General features: G+C 39.6%; 1 protein-coding gene across 1 annotated transcript in view; it reads left to right on the top strand.

Annotated features, from left to right (window-relative positions):
- Positions 1–813: 813 nt before the first annotated feature.
- Positions 814–22,434, top strand: part of LOC308191510 (visual pigment-like receptor peropsin) — a 34,141-nt gene continuing 12,520 nt past the window's right edge. Inside the window, exons 1-2 of the mRNA XM_080583958.1 lie at positions 814–1,914; positions 10,891–11,096. Of these exons, the coding sequence (XP_080440084.1) occupies positions 1,794–1,914; positions 10,891–11,096 (327 nt within the window). The 5' untranslated portion in view covers positions 814–1,793. The remainder of the gene's footprint in view (positions 1,915–10,890; positions 11,097–22,434) is intronic.

Raw genomic sequence — 22,434 nt, 5'->3', positions numbered from 1 at the left:
AAGAGCTACCTGCTGGCTTATATCCACTCTAAATTGGCTTTGTGTGCCACCTCAGAGATTATTGGTTGGTTCAGTGTGTCCGTACCATGGGCTTTGTTAACCTGTCGTGTCATCACCCAGTCATTTTAATCAGGTGTCCTCAGGCATCTGTGGTTTCAGAAGGTTTCTTCCTTCCTTAATGTTCCAGGAACAGCTTCATTAAACCCTCAAGTACAGCCATGAATATTCATTTCTTATATTCATGGAATCATAGAATGGCTCGGGTTGGAAGGGACCTTAAAAAGATCACTTGGTTCCAACACCCCTGCTATGGGCAGGGATGCCACCCACTGTGCCAGTGCCTCACCACCCTCTGAGTAAAGAATTTCCCTGTATTCACGTGGAAAATGAAACAATAGGTACTGATTATATTAGGTAGGTTTTACTTCCCCCAGTAGTGTATTTTATCCTGTAAGGATCTCAGAGAGCCTTGCACAAAGAAAGGCAGCTGATGGACAGTATTTCTAGAAGTGTAGAAATGGCAAAACTTCCCCTAAGGTCATATATGCTCCAGCCATGAGGCAACAAAAGTGCTTAAAATAGAAGGTAAGAGTCCTGACGGTCAGTTGTTTTATACATAGCGTAGAAGCAGTTAGCTTCTGTTAGTCTTGAAACTGTGGCTTGCTGATGGACGTAAAATCCAAATTCTGCTTTCAGTTGCCTCAGTAAGCTTGTTAGATTTCAGCTGGTCTTGGGGAGCGTTCAGGGTTCGTCCCAGTCTACTTTCACAGCCAACGATTTGCCTTTGAGCACAACGTGGCTATTTCTCCCTCCTCCTTGCTGCAAAGGGTTGTCCTCCATTATTATTCATCACACTTCCTTTAGCCTCCCCTGTCGAGGTGAGGCGGTTATAACATTTGCTGCTTCAGAGGAACTAATTCAGACTCTAGTTTTGAATTATGACTACAGGCAGGTTGGTAAGAAAGACTGTATCTGAAATGCAATCATCGATACCTCAGTAAAGACTGAAACTACTCCAAACTGACTCACTGAAAGCACGTGTAATGTGTCAGCGAGACAAGATCTCATTTTTCAACAGTGTGGGATAATCCAACTGTACTTGGAATGTATAAGATTGGTAGGTGCTTAGCAGTGTAAAAATAAGATTCACAGTTCTTAAGACAATTTCCAGTACAGGTGGAAAACAAATTTTCCCTTTATTTAAAATTAGCAACTTGTTCTGCTAGTAAAGTAACTTCATAGCTGACTACTTGTGCTGTATTAAAGTCACATTCTCAGGTGGTGATACTTTCTTTTCTAATTTCTCAGAGATATTTTTCCTCGAAATGTATTTAAAACTAAAATCCTAACAGACTTTAGTGAAGACAAAAACATGGAAGTAATGGTATTTCATCAATATAACAACATGCACTATGCTTGTGGATGTGCCTGTGAACCTGTAGGCTATGTAGTATCACTCCATTTTGGAGGAGGTTGTCTTTTTGTTAGATACACTGTCTTCATTCAAGATTTCTGCGTGTAGCAGTGACAAGGATGTGAGGAAATCTGCTACGTTTGGCTGTCACAGGTTCACAGGCTGTATTAATAGATAGGATTAGTGAATAAGCGCAGGTCTGAAGGCTGTAAAGCTTCCATCCTTTGAGACTTCCTTCTTTAGGTTATTAGTCTCATTGAAGAGCTTCTCTGAATAGTGGGAGCAGAAACAGAAGAAAAGGCTGGATTTATTTTATTTTGCCTGGCATTTGAGATAGACTGGGGTAAAGGCAAGTTCTAGGTCATAGGCTCCGTTGAAAATGTCTCTCCAGTTGTCTCCGCAGGCACCCTGGAGGAACAACAACATCAGTTTTCTGAGCAGAGAGGCTGCTGTCACGGAACAAGGAGAGACTATTATAGGCTTCTACCTACTGGCTTTAGGTATGTACTTTGTTTTGACTTGGCTTGTAAAATGAAGCTCCTAGTAGAGTTTGGTATAAAGCTCAAAGTGACTGACTGCACTTGGTTTTTACCGATGTTATAAAATGCAACTTTTTTCTTCAGCTATTACAAGATCAAGCTTTATTTTGCTAAAAGGTGATTAATAATCAATGCAAAAATCTTGAAAATAATAATAAAAAAAATTCAATCCTGCAAACTTTTAATTATTGTTCACTGAATTTAATATATGGAAAGAGCACATATTAAGAAACACCTTATCAGAAGTATATATAATACTTCTCTATCTTCTCATGTCTCAGTAGCACTGAATTAATGTTCTGTGATTTCCAGAGTTTTGACTACTGCTGGTCAGTTGGCATCCTACAATTACCTCCTGCAGAGATAGAAAATACAGTTCTATAGCTTTTTTTTTTTCTCCAAATTAAACTATTTTTACTACTTTTGCTTCAATTGTTCACTACACATGAAAATAAACTTCTTTAAACAGGACCTATGAGAGATCTAAGGACTAGAGCATTACCCTGTGTTAGCAGTTACTATACTTTGCGTTCATTTACGTTCTCCTGTGTGACAGCTATTCTAAGTGTATAATAGCTGAAAATGGAACCTAGTATGAACTCAGCTGGATCACAGTGCAACTTTGTTGGTTTCAGTTGTTTAAATATTGTCTACTTATGGCAGACTCACTGAAGGATATGAGCAAACCTCAGGAAATATTAAAGAATGCAGGTTTGGTAGGTAATCAAAATTTCCATCTGCACAGCCTCACAAGAATGTTCAAGAAAATATAACTTTACATCAGTTGTTCTAAACAGCCCATACAAAAATGTTTATTTTTAAATGGCTGACCTAAGCAAATTTTTTTCTTTTTCTAAGCTTGCCATATATTGCAAGTAGCTCGCTAGCCCTCAGCTAATGCTTGAAAAAAACTGTGAAAATTACAATGTAAAACAATAAGTACTTTATGTTTATATGAGATTTTCTGTTTTATCTATAAAAGTAGGGGGAAAAGAAGTTGGTTTGGAAGGAAAAAAGAGATTCTAGCAAAAAAAAAAAGTTAAAAAGTAAAAAAAAGAAGTATGACTTTTTGTCTTATTAAGAAACTTAATTAGAATAGTGCCTGCAAGATAAAGTGGAGTTATCTCAAATGCATCCCCAATCTGTTCACATGTGCACACCCCGGCACAAATGGCTGGGAACAGGCTGCACCATCAGCTAATGAATTAATCAGTTGCATTTAGGACTAGAAAAACCTTGTGGGTCAGCAAGGCTAGTCCCCTGCTGTGACAATATATAATCCCATTTACAAAGCTATCATGCTTCCTCGTACAAATGGTTAGGGATTTTTGTTGTTGCTGTCACTCTTCCAATTGACAGCCTGCTCCTGACTTCATTACTATGTTGGGTAGGGCAATTTTCCTGAATTTTTAGCTAAATTGATCATACGAACTTTGTCCTTTTTGTCACTGCTTTTAATTTAAATAATTTTTGTTGCCTGCAATTAATCTCCCACAGCCTCTCTATATTCCTAGAGTAACATTAATATCCCATTGTCAAACTTTGTATTCCAATATTAAGCAAATGAGGGTTTTCTTTATCTCCTGTCATAATAGTGTTGCCTCTACCATCCTAGCCCATCATCCTAGCAGCTTTTTGCAGTTCCAACCTTGACTCATTTTTTGAACCAGAACTGCATACAGCATCCAAACAAGATCTCACCATCATCATTCATTCATATTTACACTTCCGTAGCTCTGCTAATCCCTCCTAGTGGTGCCTGTGCGTCACATTGACAGGTAGTGCACACTTCTTCCACCAAAGGTGTTTTCCTTTGCTGCTTCCTAATGCTGACCTCACATCTTATTAGCAAATACACTTTTAAGTACTTAAGCACCCAAGCTTTTACACTGTTCTGTTAAATTTCATTCGTTCGTAATTACTGCAGTCTTCAAAGTCACCAAGTAACTTTTATATGCTATCCAGTCATCCTCTATCTCTGATAGTTCTTGTCAGCTTTCACCAGCAATTTCATAGCTGCTATAGCTCCTTCTGGCTATGCCAAACCTCTCATGAACCTAAAACCTGTTCTGAGGCAGATCGTGGAGGAAACTCATTAGTAATCTCCCTGCTCATATCATTCATGCTCAGGTCCACATCCCTTTGCAATTGTTTCTATTCCTCACCTGTGTGAATAAACAATTTCCTATATGATAACATGCAGAATATTTATTAAAGATAGTTTAGTACTTGTACACCACTTTCTTTAGAAAAATACTAGTAGGGCATAAGCTAGTTTGCAGAAGCCCTCATTACCACAGAACCTATTTTCCATTTTATAACCATCTCTTTATCCTCCCTTTAAAATTTGGCTTAAGGACCTGCTGCTGCAGGATATCTGAAAGACTCTGTAAATAAGGTCTCAAAGTCAGTGAGAAAAACTTGGAACTTCCCAATTGGGTGTGTTTTATGAGCCACCACAATATCTGCCAAAGCACTCTTTAGTACTGCTGTCAAGGAGAATCTTTCTTTGAGGGGAGTGGTGAAAATAAGCCATAAGTATAAAATTATTAGGGGGTAGAATTTCCTTTATAATCTTTCTAAAAGAATGATTTTCAGGGTTTGACAGCTGAAATGCAGACAACAAGAAAATAACAATTTTCAGCAGGAATGTTGTGTTTGGTGGGTTGTTTTTTTTTTTTTTTTTTTTTGGAACTTGTTCCAGCTTATGATGTTAGAATTCAGTATGTATTTTCTTCCAGATCTCTTTCAAGAAATATTTGGATATGATTTTTATTTATTTATTTTTTTAATATGGAGACAGCAACACAATTCCACTGTTAACAGCTACATAAAAAACACACCTACACACTTCGTTATAATTGATGCTTTATATATCAAGGGGCCAATGCATTCGGCCAAGCATTACCTGTTTTTGAAAATGGACAAATACATGAACCAACAAGTTATTACCAAAATATTTCAAACTTTGTAACTAGTCTAAGCTTCATCTGAGTTTACTTATTGAAGTCTATTTGTAACCGACTTCATCTGCCCCATATATCTGTAAAGCTGCAGTCCTACTGTGATAACTTCATACAGCTGCTAAAGGTTGCACATTCGTTAGTTTTTAAGTGCTCCAGATCCTTCTGACAAGCTTATAAATGCTTGGCACGTCATAGCTGCTATTCTTGAAACTTACCACCAGATTCAAAACTGCTAGCTAAGTCAAATCCAGACTGGTGGGGTGGGGAGGAATGGCATTTTTTTTTCCCATAAATATTAATTGTAATCCTAAAGCAATTGTTCTTTTCTGTGTTTAGACACAATTTGCTCTGTGCTCATTTTCCTAGTTCCCTAGGTTCATATTTAACTGGGGCTGTTAGAATGAAAGTTTGGCATAAAAGAAAATTTTGAGCATGACAGAATATTTGACAGAAAACAAATTCTGACTTTCTGCGAGTGGTCACATCAGAAAGGCGTGCTGAGAGCATTACCAGCCTGATCTGAAAATGGGAATGGACCACAAGACACAAACTTGCCTTTAAATGGCACTCATTTCCGAATGGTGTCAGTAAGCTACTTGACAAGTGACAGAATGAGCGTTATTTTGGACTGTTATTTGACAGCTAAACCTGAGAAGGTGGGAAAGAAAACAACCTATTCACAAAGTATCCATCCACAAAATGATCGCATTTATCGAACAAATAATCTCTCCACGCTTTGTCAAGTCTAAAATATGATGACTTTTCTTTCTGCCAAAATTGGCAATATGCCCTCGATAGGATATTGCGTATGTATAATTAGTGGTGAAGACTGAAAACAGAACAGGGTCACTTCACAGCTGCAGTAGTTAATGACAGCTTTGCAAACTCTAGATTTTCTCACTGTTTTAGATAAAAGATTTTCAGATTAGAAAACTTGACAGCAGACTCCTTCAGATAGGGATTTACGCTTACATAGCACAGGCAGTGGAATCAGTGTTCAACTCCATTCATGCCTGCTCTATATCTAGATACTCAATCCAATTTCATTCCTAGAGGTGAAGCCAAGGGAAAACATAGTTTGTCCTATGACACTGAGGCTTCACCTTTTGTTCTTGATTACTTGAATCCTTCCACTTAAGACTGTATATTTTAAACTGTAGATGGGTGAGGTGTAACCCACCCCCCCTTTTTTTTAATTAATTCTTATAAGTTTTTAAAAGTAAAGCTCACACAACAGTGTATGTGTAGCATGAAGAAGCCTAAGTATGTAAAAAGAACAATTACCTGTCCTAGCTGAGCATGGATGTTGGCATCTACTGAAAATATGGATGACCAGCTCAGAGCTATTAGTTCCCCTATACCAAACTAAACTCTGAAGAGGGGAAAGCAAAAAACAAACAAAACACATAAATCTAATGCGAACGATGAAATTGCACACAGGCTCTGGTGTTCATTGCTTGTTCATAGTCCTTCTCAAGCAGATGAGAGAAAAGAGGGTATGCCTACATGCTCAGGCTTGGGTGATTTGGCAGAAATCTTTGTAAAATTGTTGCATTCCACATTAGCTGTTCCCTGATCCAGACAATTCACTGTTCTCAGATGCTTTTAGCAGGGAGGTTTGCACTGTCTTTATTCATTCTTGTCTACTTTTTGGATGCTTGTTTTGCACTGGCTGGTGGACAGCATGCTGATACAGGACTTTGCTGATAGCGTTTCAGTTCCTGACTTCCACCAGCTTGCTTGGCAGCCTTCCCGTTCCTCCCCTGCAAGTCATGGATAACTGCACCAACCTCCTTTGTGGAGCATTTTTGAAATCCGAGGATTAAAATGCTCCATTAGGAGGTATTACTCCAGGGGAAGGATTACTACCAAGTTATATAAGGGCAATACAATGGTTTTTAATATTGCTTTCCATCCTGTTCCTCCTACCTCCCAGTGTTTGCAAATGTGGTACCAACTATGTTTTTGTAGGTAGAAAAGGTCTTCACAGCACTGTCCACAGATAAAAGCAGGTTCCTGAGGAGTAAGGGTGACTCTTTAGCCGTTTAGTATTTAGTGATTATCAACACTCATTTAGCCTATTCTGCTCTGATACTGGCAGTCTCACAGCAGCTGCTCTCAGTCCTGTCCTCTGTTAATGAACATCAGCAATTTTGTCATCTGCCACTTAACTGCCAGCATCTCTTGTCGATGAGCCCGTATCAGACAGCATTACAGACTGTAGGGGAGCTGCATTGGCTCTACTCTGAACCTTATGTTGAGTGGAAGTTCTCAGTTTCATCCTATCTGTTATTTTTCTCTCTCAGCCATTTGGAGATCTCAGTTGGAACCTGTCTGTCCTTTATCACCAGAATTTCCTGAGGATTCTGAGATTGGCTTTGGGGGTTTTGTTTTTGTTTTGTTTTTCCATATCTTCCTGTAAGAACATTGCTGACAGCCTGCAGAAAGCAGAACTGGATTCCTCTGCTCAATCTCTTCTGCCGCTTGTTTTATTGAGAGGCCACCTGGTGACACCAATGCATTATAGCGCTTCAAAGTTTGGAAGTTTCTTTCTGGGGTCTGAATTGGCCTGGGATCTGCCCTGAGGCACACATGCCTGCAAAGCAGTTGAGGAAATTCCTGCCCTCACCAAGAGTGTCAGAACTATTGCTGCATTTGCTTGGCATTACAATTTTAAACCTTTTTTCCCCCATTGTGTTCTCAGGGCTGGGGGGGAGGTGTTTTCGTTTGGTTGGGTTTGGCAAAGTCTGAAGTCAGCCACTCTAAAGCAGCATGCCTATCTGATGGTGCAGAGATCCAGTGTCCCACAGTCACTGCTCTGGTTAATAGTAATCTTACGTCACCACTGTTCTTGTTACTCAAAACAAAACTCACTTGTTTTCTTAGAACTGAGTTCCTCCATTTTTATTTTTTTTTTTTTTGATCAAAGTACTAATAAGGCATATCTTCAAGACACACCAGGTGTTTTAGGGAGTGCATATGCCAGTGAAGGTTATCCACCTGCAGCAGTTGAAAGCATAGTGCCTGTCTTCAGAAGTGCTATGCATGCACTCTCTCTCTGATTTTCTCTCTCTCATTGCTTCCCTCACCCCCAGCCCTCAGTGTCTGAAAGTAGTTTTGAAAGTGATCACAAATACAGGGTGTCTGTCATCTTCAGCTAAAATAGCTGTATTGTTGTTTTGCATGACCTTTTTCCTCATTTTTTTTTTCCCCTAAGACACTTTGACTGAAAACTCCCTTACTCTCCAGGCTCAAGGGAATTTGTTCTGTGTATTCCCAGCAAGTGCACGTGTATGACATTGTAAGGACAGTCCTCCTATCTATTACACTGCATTGCATTGACAAAAGGTTACTGTTTACAAAGGAGGTGAAATTTTATTATGTTTGCCATTTTAGCACGGTCTTTTAATGTTGACAGGGAAAATACTTCCACGCCTACTGCCTTGAAAGCTATCTTACCTTAGAGGAGGTAGAGTTGAATGCACGTAAGCACCACAGCTCTCATGGTTGCACTGCAAACTGTCCTAATGCATTTCCAAAGCAGTCAGTCTTCCTGTGCCCTGCTGTGCCTATTTATAATGCCGAGACCCAGAGAAAAGTTAAAAATAACTTCTGTCTTGAAGCACACAGTCTGGAAATGAGACTCCGTTAAGAAACATTGTCACCTAGTGGCCAGAATAAGGTATACTTATTGTTGGCGATCTTATAAGGACATATATCTGTATAAATATGTATGTATGGATATATATATATATATCTACACGTATGGATCTCAACATATCGTTACACCCATGTCTATTTCTGGTTAATGCCATATGTTGACACGTTAGCTCTTCCCAGTGTGAAAGCGCTTCAGCAACCCATGTGTGTTTGCTATGCAAGCCAGAACAGCAGCTTCTTGGCAGTTTTACAAAGAAGTTATTAGAAAGGAAATTAGTCTGCAGAAAAAGCTGTTTCCTTTGCAGTACCGACACTGTCCCACCAAGCACTGCCCTACCTGCTCCAGACTAGCCAGTGTACCCTGCTGGGCTGTAAATACGTAACCTCACTGCTTGGAGAACAAGCACATTGCTCACTGGTGTTTCAGCTAGTGATGTTCCCAGCTGGCTTGGACATACAGAGGAAATTTCCTGCTAAGCCACTGCCTTGTGAGCCACAGTCTGACTGAGAAACACTGGGTTCCAATCATTTGGGGTTATTATGTTTCCCGAAGGAAGGCAGCTGCCCTCTTGTTGTGATAATAAACCTGTCAGCTGTTCTTCATCTTGTGAACTTCTCTGAATATCTAGAGGTGCTATGCAATGCCGTCACGTCACATCCTTCTTCAGTACATGTATTTGCATCTTGTTGTGTCTATATACAGCAGCCATACTCTGGGGTAACTACTGCTTGTGTCCCGATGGAAGATTAATGCTTTTCTCTGACCTAGTTGTTAGTTAAGGTTGCACCTTGGCACCAGCTGTGGGAAACAAATCCACCAGCTCCTAGACTCCTACAAACTTGTTCTAAGCTGCAGACACCCAGAAGAGTTGATGTTTTGCTCTGCATTAACAAGGTGAGGTGTGTGCACCTACGTGGCAGCTACATGGCAGTCATGGAGCAGGTTTTGGGGTGGAGGTGTGAGTTGATGGGAGCTAGGTGCTACCTAACCTGGTGCTCATCAGGGGTGCTCATCACTCCTGCAGCTGCCCTGGAGCTGTCCCCTTTACCAGCTAAGTCCCATTCTCAACAATGAGCTTGATGCTTATGAGTAAGCATCTTGTTAAGCGTAATTCCTTTCTACATGTCTATATCACTTCAGAAAGTGGGATGCAAACAACCCAGGTCTTGCATGGATGGGTAGAGCAATAGCCACCCATATTTAGAAACTCTAGATCTCTCCAAATGAGTGGGTGACTGATTTTCACCACATTCAGAACCATCTTCCTTCCTTGTGTTTTCTTCATGTAGCTAGACATATACAACCCAGACAACTCTGTAGCTGGACTGTAAGAGAAGGCACAACTTTTTTTTTCCCCTTTTCTTTTCTTTTTCTTTAAAATAAAAGAAAAGGAAAAGAAAAGAAAAAAAGAAAAGAAAAGAAGAAAAGAAAAGAAGAAAAGAAAAGAAAAGAAAAGAAAAGAAAAGAAAAGAAAAGAAAAGAAAAGAAAAGAAAAGAAAAGAAAAGAAAAGAAAAGAAAAGAAAAGAAAAGAAAAAAGAAAAGAAAAGAAAAGAAAAGAAAAGAAAAGAAAAGAAAAGAAAAGAAAAGAAAAGAAAAGAAAAGGCAGAGTTTAGAAATTAGAGTTTAGAAAGGTAAAGTTTCTTTTTTTCTTAGAAGAAAAATAAAAAGAAAAAGACTTTAATGCTTCTGTGAATGTCCTTTTCTAAATGTTCTCTTTATACAGATTAAGCCATTTCCAGCTGGGACAGACTTTGCTGCAAGGAGATCCTAGACTGTTCTAAGAGAATAAACTTAATTGTATTAGCTGAAAAGGCAGTACTTCTCCAGAAAGGACTGCTGAAGCAGCTCTGTGACTATTTGCATGAACATTCAGTATCCATTACTGTATACAACATACCTAAACAGCTGCAGCTTCTGGCAGATTTTATGTAGTCTCTGCTCCACTCTACCACTCTTTCTGTTTTTTTCCCTAGGAGTTGTTTCATGAGTTTCATCCATCTATTTAGGAAGAAAAATTTTTTTTACTCCAGGCCTTCAAATGGTGGATCTTCAGGAAACACAGCAGCAACTTATTGTGTTTATTCTGTTTCATTGCCAGTTATTCACTTGTTCCTACTTCTGAAATACACCTAGCTACTTATAAAGGTTTCATGCATAGGCTGTCCAGTGGCTAAAATACGCTGTTTCAATTAATTTCTAATGGAACAAAAGGGTAGCATTAGAAGTGACATCACACATTTACAGATTGAACTGCTGCTTGCTTTGTTTGGTTTTAGATTTCATGAATTTTATTTTGTGTTTTTTTTCAGGTTGGCTGTCTTGGTTTGGAAATAGCATTGTGATTTTTGTCCTGTATAAACAAAGACATCTTCTGCAGCCCACTGACTACCTCACATTTAACGTGGCAATATCAGATGCTGGCATCTCTGTGTTTGGTTATTCACGGGGGATCATTGAAATCTTCAATGTTTTCAGAGATGATGGATTCATTATCACATCAATATGGACTTGCCAGGTAAGACTGGATTATACTCAATTAGACAAAATAAGTGTAGCTATTTGTGTACATGCTGTGTATAAATAACAAAGCAGGACCAAAAAGGTGAAAAGAAGTACTGACTAACCTTCCAAAAGGACAGTCTTCTCTTTTGTTACATCCATAAATCTATGTGATTGATCAGCTTTTGACAAATTTTCAGTGATTTTTCCTACCGCAAAAAATCAACATACCTAACATGCTGACTGATGCTACATTTAAATGCTGTCCTTCCTACCAGAGGATTTTGTATGTTTGAAATTCATAATTTTCTTTGTAGAAGAGGGTCTAGAAACCTTAGGGAAGGTTTGTATACTGCAAGTTTCACAATTATTGCACAAAAGATGTCCTTTGCTATAGTGTGTTTACAGTTTTACTCTATGTTCTTGTGGTCACTTGAGGAGACCAGCACCAATCAGCTCAATCCACAAATACGAGAAGATGTATTAGTGAGTTAGTCTAAAATTTCACTTTCCAGAGTAATTTAGTCTAGTTTTACAGAAAAAAAATAACAGAGTGGTTTCTTGTTTTGGTTGATTTTTTCCATAGTGATAAAAGGATACTTATATCATTTTTTCTTATCTATATTTACCTCTTATTATCTGCTTTATATCCTTTTTTCTTATCTTACTTGAATCAGAATTGCATCTGTAGAGTATTATGGGACTTGCACTTGTGTTTTGCAAGGTGTTTTAGACATTTAATCTAAACGAAGAAAACAAGACTGAGTTGGTTGGGGTTTGATTTTCTGGAGGCAGACTTGCACATTCCTTTCCTTCTCCCCTTCTTTCCTTCTCTGGTATCCTCCAGAGAGTACTTCGCTCTTTGTAGGTAACAAGCTTTTCTTCCCCTCCACGTGAGCCATCAGAGAATCTAGCTCTATCTCTTTGCAATAGTTCCTACTGGTTTGCTTTTTTTTTTTTTAGCTTCATGTCATAGCTCACACTCATGTTGGAAAGCACAGGTGCAGGCTCTGCTTTTCTTCAGCTCCCTTGCAGCCAGCCCAGTTGTTGGCACTTCAGCATTTAACTCTAAGCAACCTAGGCTCCTGCTTGACAAGGCATTTAGTGCAAAGCTGCACTGGACTTGGGCGTACCCGTGAATTATAGCACGCAGCTACTTGTGCTGAATCGATTGCAACGTTATGTCTAAAGTCTTTCTGGATTTGGGGTCTATGGTATGATGAGTGACTTCTCTTTATGGCACGCTTATCCCTGAACCTGGAGGCAACTTTTTGCCGGAAATTTGAAAAATGTTATTATTGCTAATTCTGAAACACACACACCTGCATAGACAGAATATAAATATGTTCCACAGATAAATAAGCACAAGCCTGGCTCTCTGGTGCTGTCGGTAACATCTGTGAGAAAGTATATTTAATGTGAATGTCTGTTTCACGAAGGAATCAAAAATCTGAAAATCTGAAAATGACAGGATAGCCTACAGCAAGGTATAAGTAAGATCATGATGAAGGAAAAGAGAGAGAAATAATCCTCTTTTCTTGTTTTATTTATTTATTTATTTTTATTTAAAGAGGAGGTTGAACTACTGTGCAACACAGCAGAGAGAATTTTTACAGCTTGTGTCTGCTTACCCAGAGAATAAGATTTTTCTGCAGAACACTGATTAACCTAAGAGCTGTAGCTTCATTTAAAAAAATTTAAAAAATGTTTTCTCACTCAAAATGTATGTCTATACCCATTTGGCAGACAAGATTTTATCAGAACAAAGCTAATTATTTCCTAATTATTAAATCCCATTATTTCTCTAATGAGAAAACCTACAATTGCAATTTAAGGTCTGTTGAGGATAAGCTTCCAGAAAACCTTTTAATTTCCTTTATTAATGGAAGCTTTTCAATTCACCAGATAAACAAAGACATACCTACAAACTGTAAAATTCACACCCAAATTTAGAATAAAACAGAATCCCATTTTTGCCACATGTCTTAAGAAAGGTTGGTGCTATGGTTAGGGAATGAAAGGTGAAATCTGGATCTCTGGGTTCAGTTCCAGCTTTGTCACAGTCCTCCTATGTCAGACAGGGTAAACCACTTAGGCTGAAATCCTGAACTGAGGTCTGTGGCATATCAGAAAATTTACAACCCACCTGGTTGAAAGAGGTAGCATTAAATGACCTTTCTGGTTTCCCAGTTTTTACTACCAATGAATAGTATTAACTGTTTGTGACTTGCTGAGTGAAAATCAGGATATATTCAACAACAGGTAGGATTCCTGTTTCCATCAAGATTTTGTTCTGTCTTGAGGGTCACAAAAACAAGTTTAAACCCTGACATCCATCTTCTTGATTATTAAATTTGGCAAAACAGAAGCCAGTGATGAAAAAGTAATATTTGTTAAGATAGTTTATAATTTGTAAAAGTACTGTGGCTATCTGTGAAACCCCACCTAGAGTGTAGTGTTAAGCTCTGGGGCCCCTATTATAAGAAGGACATGGAGCAGCTGGAGTGAGTCCAGAGGAAGGCCATGAGGACGACTGGAGGCCTGGAGTACCTCTCCTATGAGGACAGGCTGAGGCAGTTGGGGTTGTTCAGCCTGGAGGAGAGAAGGCTTTGGGGAGGCCTTACAGCGGCCTTCCACTGCCTAAAGGGAGCCTACAGGAAAGTTGGGGAGGGACTTTTTGTCAGGGAGTGCAGTGATAGGACAAGGAGTCATGATTTTAAACGGTAAGAGAGGAGATTTAGATTGGATATAAGGAAGAAATTCTTTACGTAGAGCGGGAGGAGGCCCTGGCACAGGCTGCCCAGAGAAGCTGTGGATGCCCCATCCCTGGAAGTGCTCAAGGCCAGGCTGGATGGGGCTTTGGGCAGCCTGGTCTGGTGGGAGGTGTCCCTGCCCATGGCAGGGTGTTAGAACCAGGTGATCTTTCGGGGCCATTCCAACCCAAACTATTCTATGATTCTATGATCTTTAGGTTTTTAGGAAGAATATTGTACTGAAATTGCAGGAAGCTTCTCTGTGTTAAAAAAGATTTGTATGCTTCTGTGCGTGTGTGGACAGCCAGCACAAAGCTCATTCGGAAAATGCTCACCACTGAACAGCAGTAGGGTTTTGATTGCTTGTTTTTTGCTGTTTATACAGTGTGATACATTTATAGCCTGACCAGAATGGGTCTTGCATCTGGAACCTGGGGAGCGGGGGCCTTGGTGCCAGGAAGGTGAAGTCATGCTTTCTGTCACAGCCCTCTGTCACAAATGTGTCTCTTGGTCCCCTGTTCTCACTCAAGCTCCTCTGTAAGTAGCTAGGGTCACAATCTGGACTGCTACACACATCAAGAAGGCTGTTTCCTCAGCATGGCCCGTGTGTTTTCCATAACTTGGTTCGTTTTGCTGGGTCCCAAGGATGGCCTCACTTTGGCTTTCTGTCCTTGTCCATTTCATTAAGCATTTGCTCCTGTTTGATCAGTCAGCTTCTGCTGTCAGGTATACTTAGGGAAAATTTATTTTTCCAAGCTAGCCTGTCATTTCTGTTTATGAAGAAATTTCGTGAGCTCACCTCACTTAATCCACATAGCTATTTTCCCTTCCTCTGCCTTGTGCCTTCTTCAGTGCCCTTAGGTGATATTTTTCAAAAGATAAGGTTCACCATACTTTGCTGTCCCAGGTAGGGGGAGTGGGGAGAAGACATACAGATACTTCTCTTCCAGAACAGTGTTGTCTAGGAAAACCCTGTATAACAAAAGTAGGACCTCCAGATAAAAGGACCACCTTGTTGCATGTATGCTGAATGGGACAGATGTGCGTGCTCCTGTTCTCCCCCTCTGTATGGAAGAAACACTACTACTCTTCCTCATGACAGATACTATTTTTCTTTTCGGGAGGTTTGACAGAGCTTTGCTGTCAAGAATGAGGTTACATGGTAGGTCTGTATACAAATACTGCTCCCACTGAATGCTCTGTATAGGTACGATTTTCCAAGGGTGGCTTTCATGTTCTTTTCACTTCTTGTTTATCCCTTCCCTGCTGTAACCCTGTGTGTTAGTCCTGATCTGGACAGAGGAAGGACAGTCAGTCTCTAGCATAGTCCTTTTTTTTTTTTTTTTTCCATCTGGTAAAATTATCAGCAAGTAAACCAGCTCATCTAGTAAAGTTCAGGTCAGTGAATATGTCAGCAACCAAGAGCCATCTGTTCCCCCATTTGCCATATTCCTAGTTAAAAGCTACCTCAAGATATATTTTTGTCTTTTCCATACGCTTTTTGTTCGTATGTTCTGCTGAATTAGAAGTTGCTATGAAACCTGCAAATAACATTGCAATGCAAACCTACTTGCTTGTAGGGAGTAAAGCTATGTTAATTCTCTGCATGTAAACATCACAGTTTCTTCTAAACTTTTTAACTTAACTAACAGAAACGTCTTCTATCTGCCAATTATGTGCTGGATACAAAAGATGTGGGCTTCAGGGAGCTTCTATATAAAGGCAAAGGGTTGTAACCTGTCTGATTCACATAAGTGCACTGCAGTCATGTCAGATACTGAGGATGGGCTGTGGGGAGCCCTAGAATTTGAAATGCTGCATAATCCTGGTATTTTGCCAACTATTGCAACACTTGCCAACTATTTGCAGTCACTAATTGATTCATTTCTTATTTTTGTGTGAGAACATGGTGAGAATATAGGTGTGTTTTCTTGTAGAATCACAGAGTCATAGAACATCTTGGGTTGGAAGCAACCTTACAGACCATCTAGTTCCAGCCCCCTTGCTGTCGGCAGGGATGCTACCCACTAGATCACATTGCCCAAGGCCTTGTCTAACCTGCCCAGGGCCTCATCCTATTTATTTGGCCCTGGCTTTTGCTCATTCTGAGGACCATGGAGCATCGCCATACAATGAATGGTCCTGAGGCTTGTATTCACAGGCAGGGGATGTGAGTCTGAACACTTTTGAATGGAGGAAAGGGAATCTAGCTCTCCTGCACCCTCAGTGGGGAAAAAGGGAGACTTGATCAGCAATCCCTCTGCTTTTCACAGTGACATTGCTTAACTTTGGAAAGCCTTACATATTTAAGGGACTGTGAACCCCAAGCAACTCTGATCTGCAGTCTGGAATAAGGCACTGAAAATCAGAAGGGAGGTGAGAGATGCCCCTCACCCTATGCTGTCGTCCACTTTAGGAACATCATTTGCCATGTCCAGTCTAGAAGCCAGGCTCTAAGGCACAACCCCCCTTGCACCAGGTAAGCAACCAGACACACAGCCCTGCAAAACTGAGCATGTGCTGCTTATCACCTTCCATACTCTCAGCTTCCAGTCACTGCCTCTTGCTGACACTTAAAGCCAGCATTTTTGGTGTGATTAAATGCTTAAAGATCTAATCTGACATTTCTGAGAAGGAATAATGATCATCTTTTGTAAACATTGGAGGTGGGGTTCTTAAACACTGAAAGGAAAATTGAAACAGGAAATTCTGAGATCAATAACATGAAAATATATGGGCTCTTTTCTGAAGTTTTGAAGCAAGGACTTACAATCTTGAATAAATTATTTTATATTTTATATTTATTGATGGCATTTGCTTTCTCAGAACATGCATTTATCTTTTTTTCCTATACAATGATTGTAAAATGTTACTAAATCTTTTCTGAGGGGAAAACAGAAGATTAATTTTTTTTTTTTTAACAACATATTCTTCAAATAATCTGATAAATCAAAAACCCTGAAGACATTTATGTTCTTTTGTAAACAGAGCTGATTTGAAGTGCTTAGATTTCTGTCCATTTAATATAACCAGTATAACCAACCAATCTATTGACTTAGCTAGATTATTGACTGTTGACTCAGTTTGTGATTTTTGCATGTCTGTAAAAGTCAAGACAGTGTTAACATATTACTGCATGTGATGTAGTATTCCTCCACCTTCCGGATGGGATGAATGTCCAGTGGTAGCTCAGCAGTCAGCATGACCAGGTGGTAAAGACAATGGCAGATGGAAAGGACCAAAATGAAAGCTCGCAGGCTTCCTTTCATCTCCTGCTACTTGAGAGATTACTGAAGAAAACATTAGGGAACTGTCTTCAGTTCCTTGAGTTCATTGCTGTTTGTGCGCAGTGGAGCCAGAACACATGCTGCAGGAGTGCCTTCATCTTTCAGGATCAGGAGTGCACGGCTTTCTGGAGCAGACTAGATTTGGCAGAGGTTTCCCAACCAAAGACTGAGCAAGCACAGTTTTGCTTGGTGTAAAAATCTTGCAAGATTGTTGTATCCCAGCATCCAAGAGCTCTAGGACTGAAGCTGGGACAGAAAACAGATTTTTTTCTCAAATCATAATGGCACAGGCATGTGGCCTAATGTCTGCTTAGTTGATAAGCGATCAGCTATCTACCTATAAGATGTAAAAGAAATTAAAACAAATGTAAAAATGGAGTGAAAAATAGTTATTTAATATCTTAGCATAGTGCTGTGGTGTGATATTGCTGGGATTTTATTTATATATAGCTTATCATTCCTGACATTTCAGTGAGATGAAAATAACCCAAAGTCAAATCATGGAACTGGCACTAAGAGCATTAAGAGATAAAACAGGTGTTAAAGGTGCTGAAGAAAAGCTGTGTAACATTAGCTCTGTATTCGGCTCACCCTAACGCACTGATCCACTCTGAAAGGTGGGATGTAGAGACTGATTTATAAAGCAAATTCAAAAATTGGTGCCCTTTACTTTGCCTGTACTGTGCTATGTAAAGCCTCTTCCTCACCCAGATATGTTTTTCTGAACAATCTTTATATTTGAAATATTATGAGTACAAGAATATTACCTCATTATCGTTTTTTCCTTGCATAACAGGTTTGAATACTGGAGGGGGGCGAGAGGGGGACAGGCAAAGATAGTAGTCTTCTCTACTTATTTATTCCTGGTCTGCCTTGATATAATCTGAAGAGTGTATAAATTGTCGTCAATAAGGTAAAAGCAGCTCACATAGACATCTGTGAGCTAAATTTTAATGAGAAAAATGCTTCGTCTGCAGGGAAGGGGGAAAAAACTGTGCCTTTGCACAAACAGAATCATTAGCAACATAGAGGATCATTTCAGTGTAACTAATGTGACTGCAGGGAAGTTATGCCAGTTTTCATTAGTGATGAAATCTCTCTCATTTTTCTGTAAATGATTATTTCTGCAGCCAATTGTGACAAATTAAGGAAGATATATATTTGGTGCTTGAAAAATTGTGACGACTCAAACTATCGGTTTCATTGTTTAACAAGACAGATGCAGCCCCTCCTGTGTCACCTAAGTACTGCATCAAATCACAGTGCTGCCTGGAAAGGGGACCCATTGGACAGTGATCATACAGAAGTGGGAATTTCCAAAGCCTAAATTCTTATCCCTGGACCAGTTTTTCCTCTTGGAGGGCTTTGAAACATCCTTTCCTTTTTCCCACTTCCTTGTGTAGAAATTAGTAGTTTTCATCATTCTTCAGTGCTGATGTGTGTTTCTGAAAGACTAAATGTTGTCTTTCCAAAACTGCTGCCTGTCACTAATCTTCATCATTCAAGATCTTCTCACCACAGGACTGAACAATTCATTTTCTTCTCTCCTCCTTGTGTGCTCTATCTTCTCACTGACTTTTAAGCAAACTTTAATGTGAAACTCAAAAAGCACTCTGACATTTTCTGTGTCTTAAATAATCTTACCTCATATTTACTAATCTTCTATTTCATAAGTATATGTTAGAATCATAGAATCACAGAATGGTTTGGGTTGCAAGGGACCTTAAAGATCGTAGAATCATTGAATCACTTAGGTTGGAAAAGATTTCTAAGATCATCCAGTCCACCCATTAACCTACCACTGCCAAGTCTGCCACTGAACCGTGCCCGTAAGCACCCCATCTGTATATCTTTTAAATACCTTCAGGGATGGTGACTCAGCTACCCCCCTGAGCAGCCTGTTCCAGTGCTTCATAACCCTTTTAGTGAAGAAATTTTTCCTAATATCCAACCTAACCCTATGGACAGGGACAGCTCCTACTAGACCAGGTTGCCCAAAGCCCCATCCAACCTGGCCTTCAACACCTCCAGGGATGGGGCATCCACAGCTTCTCTGGACAACCTGTGCCAGTGCCTCACCACCCTCTGAGTGAAGAATTTCTTCCTTATATCCAATCTAAATCTACCCTCATTTAATTTAAGGACATTTCCCCTTATCCTATCACTGCACTCCCTGACAAAGAGTCCCTCCCCAGCTTTCCTGTAGGCCCTCTTTAGGCAGTGGAAGGCCGCTGTAAGGCCTCCCCGAAGCCTTCTCTTCTTCAGGCTGAACAACCCCAACTCCCTCCGCCTGTCCTCATAGGAGAGGTGCTCCAGCCCTCCAGTCCTCCTGATGGCCCTCCTCTGGACTCACTCCAACAGGTCGATATCCTTCCTGTGCTGGGGCTCCCATAGCTGAATGCAATACTCTAGGTAGATAAAGTCAATAAACCGCTAATGTGTAGAAAGCAATTCCTGCTCAGGTCCTGTCTCTGACCCTATGCTGACTGGATCAATGACAAGAGGACTTGTTTGCAGTGGGCTTTGTATGATATGGCATCCAATATTTTCACATCACTGTACGTGCAGGATAGGATGATGTTGCACCTGTTGGCTTTTCATATAACTCCTAAGAACAATAATACCTTTTGCACTTACTTCCAGGTTGTCCCTGGGCTACTAGGACTCCTTGGCAATTTGTGAGACCTTCCTGGTAGGAACTGTCAGGTCCAGCTTATCATAAACAGTCATGATTTGAAGATCTTTACAGCCTCTACCATTTTAGGATTAAAAACATTTTCTTGGGATAATTCAGATATCTTCTTTTTCTCTGGTTATTTCAGTTTAGGATCCAGCGGATCCATGAGTGTCAATGTAAGAGGAGAGCTCTAACTAGCCGTCCTGCTTTTTCAGACTGTCAGGGACATAGCATGTTCTTGTCTCAAACACTTACGGCTGAATTGGCACCACTGCTAGCCTGCCCTGCCTCTTACATAGGACCTTTTTGAGCAGAAGAATAACTTCACTGGTAGGCATTCAGCCAGCAATCAGAGGTGACCTTGTATTAACCTGGTGGTGGCTATTTAAGCAGATTCCTTTTAGCTGGGAAACAGCACAGGGAAAACTTTGGAGAACTTGGATGGTCACTTGTAATCTTCGGGCTGTCCTGGCAGGGCCTGTGAACAGTCTGTGAGACCTCTTCTTCCCTTGAGAGATGTGTAAGCATACATGAACATTTACCGTGACCTTTTGAAAAGGCAAAGCTGGTATTTCTTCACTTTGAAAGTTAAACTGTGACTTAACCTGACGTTAAATGACCTCACTTATTGGGGTAGGATCACCATAGGTCATAAAGTCAAGCATTGCTTTCCATGGAAATGTAAAGATAAGACAGGTTACTCATGAGGCTGTTTTCTTTTATCTGTCTGTGTATTTGTTTGTTTATAGTAATGGTGCTGCTAACAATAAACAAGCAGCCTTTGACTTAACATCACCAAAGTGGAGAGGAGTTTTGGCTCAGACTCACTGAAAAGAGTTTTACACAGCATAGCATAGATGTTCCCAGAGGTCAATGCTAGAGTTTCTTATCTAGTGCTTCTTAATTTCCCTGTACAGTAAGCCACAGAAAGATAATAGTAATGCAGCATTTAACCTGAAGATGGGAATCTTTCCACCATATCTGGATCTAGGTGGTATGAGATACTTGCTTTGTCTCTTCCTCCCCATTCGTTCTTTATAGATGGATGGGAAAGGCATGAAACCTGTCATGTTCCCACAGCATCAACCCAGAACCAGAAAGAAGGTGCTCACAGGAGGTGCTCACAGGCATGTGCAGATGTGGTACTTACAGTAAGATTATAATCTAATGAGGTTCTGCAAGGAAATTCTGAAAGAAACTTGTCTTTGTTAAATTACGTGCTCTTGGTATAGCTGTTACCTTCATAACCATACACATTTGTACAGGCATACTACCATGAGTATAAATTGTGACTTGAGAGGGCTACAACTGTAATAACTCAAAGCCACCCAAAAGTAAGTATAAGTTGAATCTCATTAAGCCAGTATATAAATCTAAAATAACTACAAGCAAGTAGACTTATTCTGAATTCCCTGATATTATCAAAGGCAAAACCTGATCTGCATATATTAATACGTTATATATTAATATATATTAATAGCTTGCACCAACTGTACATTTAACTATCTAGTGTAGTTAATAAAATTATATCTTTACATGTAATTGTATAGCCTAAATATTGCATTCATATTTTTCCTATCTTTAATATATATGCAGTAAACAGAAAGGTTTAATTACTCGGTGAACACAAAATACCAAACATCCGATGTTCTCACTCAATGGTTTAAACTATATAATCCTGTTGGGTATCAGTTCTCATCTCCTATTAGAAAATTACATGTTGTTGGTGTCAGAGACCTCTAATGGCTTGGATTAATGCAATCACCTCTGAACAGGGCTACCTTTGAAGCCTGCTGAGACATTTTGAAAGGCAGAATGCAACAATAGCACAGGAATGTGGTGTGAGCGGAAGACACTGTTGAGACTGTGGTAGATTATAAATCTTTTTTACTTCATGTTTTACACTAAATTTTACCAAAGCACTTTGAGCACTTTAGGAACACTATGCATTGGGAGTTTTAAGCAGTTTACTGTGAAGACTGCTTTTGATCACAAACTTTGGTAGTTCTTCCATTTGACAGAAGATTTGCTATAAGGCAAAATAGTTCAGTGGCATATTATTGATGTATTGGAGGGATGGGAGAATAATGTTGAGAATAATTAGATGTGAGTGGAATATTTTCTCACACTGAAAACCCTAAGAACTTGTTAAACTTTAAAACATTCTCTGTTCTAAGAGAACTCACTGTTTTTGTTTGGTTTTTTATGAATGTATTTCTTTAAAATTGATTAGGCGGATTTTTTTATTTATTTATTTTTTGTCTTTTGACAAAAGGGAGGTTTATTGCCAATATCTATTTACATTATGATAAGGGAATAATCAGATTTGTACTTACAAAATTATTCTGAGAAATTATATTGTGATGAACTTTAATATAGGCAGTGGAAAAATAATCTCTGTTAAAAGTTCATTTTTTTCTTTACATATTCATTATCTCATATTTAATAGAAGAGGCACTGTGGTTCTGAAGGGAAGTAAAAGCACTTCAGGGAATTGCAATAGATTCACCAGCTGGCCAGAGGAGGGAGTGATGCAGCCATCCTGGCTGCTGAGATCAATGTTTCAGCCTAACTGAAATGTAATAGCTACTTTGGCAATCTGCTTTTGTGCCATTAAACCTTGATTAATCCAATAAT

Source organism: Anser brachyrhynchus (genome assembly GCF_964034855.1).
Source record: "Anser brachyrhynchus genome assembly, chromosome: 3".
Classification (NCBI taxonomy): domain Eukaryota; kingdom Metazoa; phylum Chordata; class Aves; order Anseriformes; family Anatidae; genus Anser; species Anser brachyrhynchus.
Note: the sequence above shows the minus strand (reverse complement) of the source record. Positions and strands in the feature narration are given on the sequence as shown.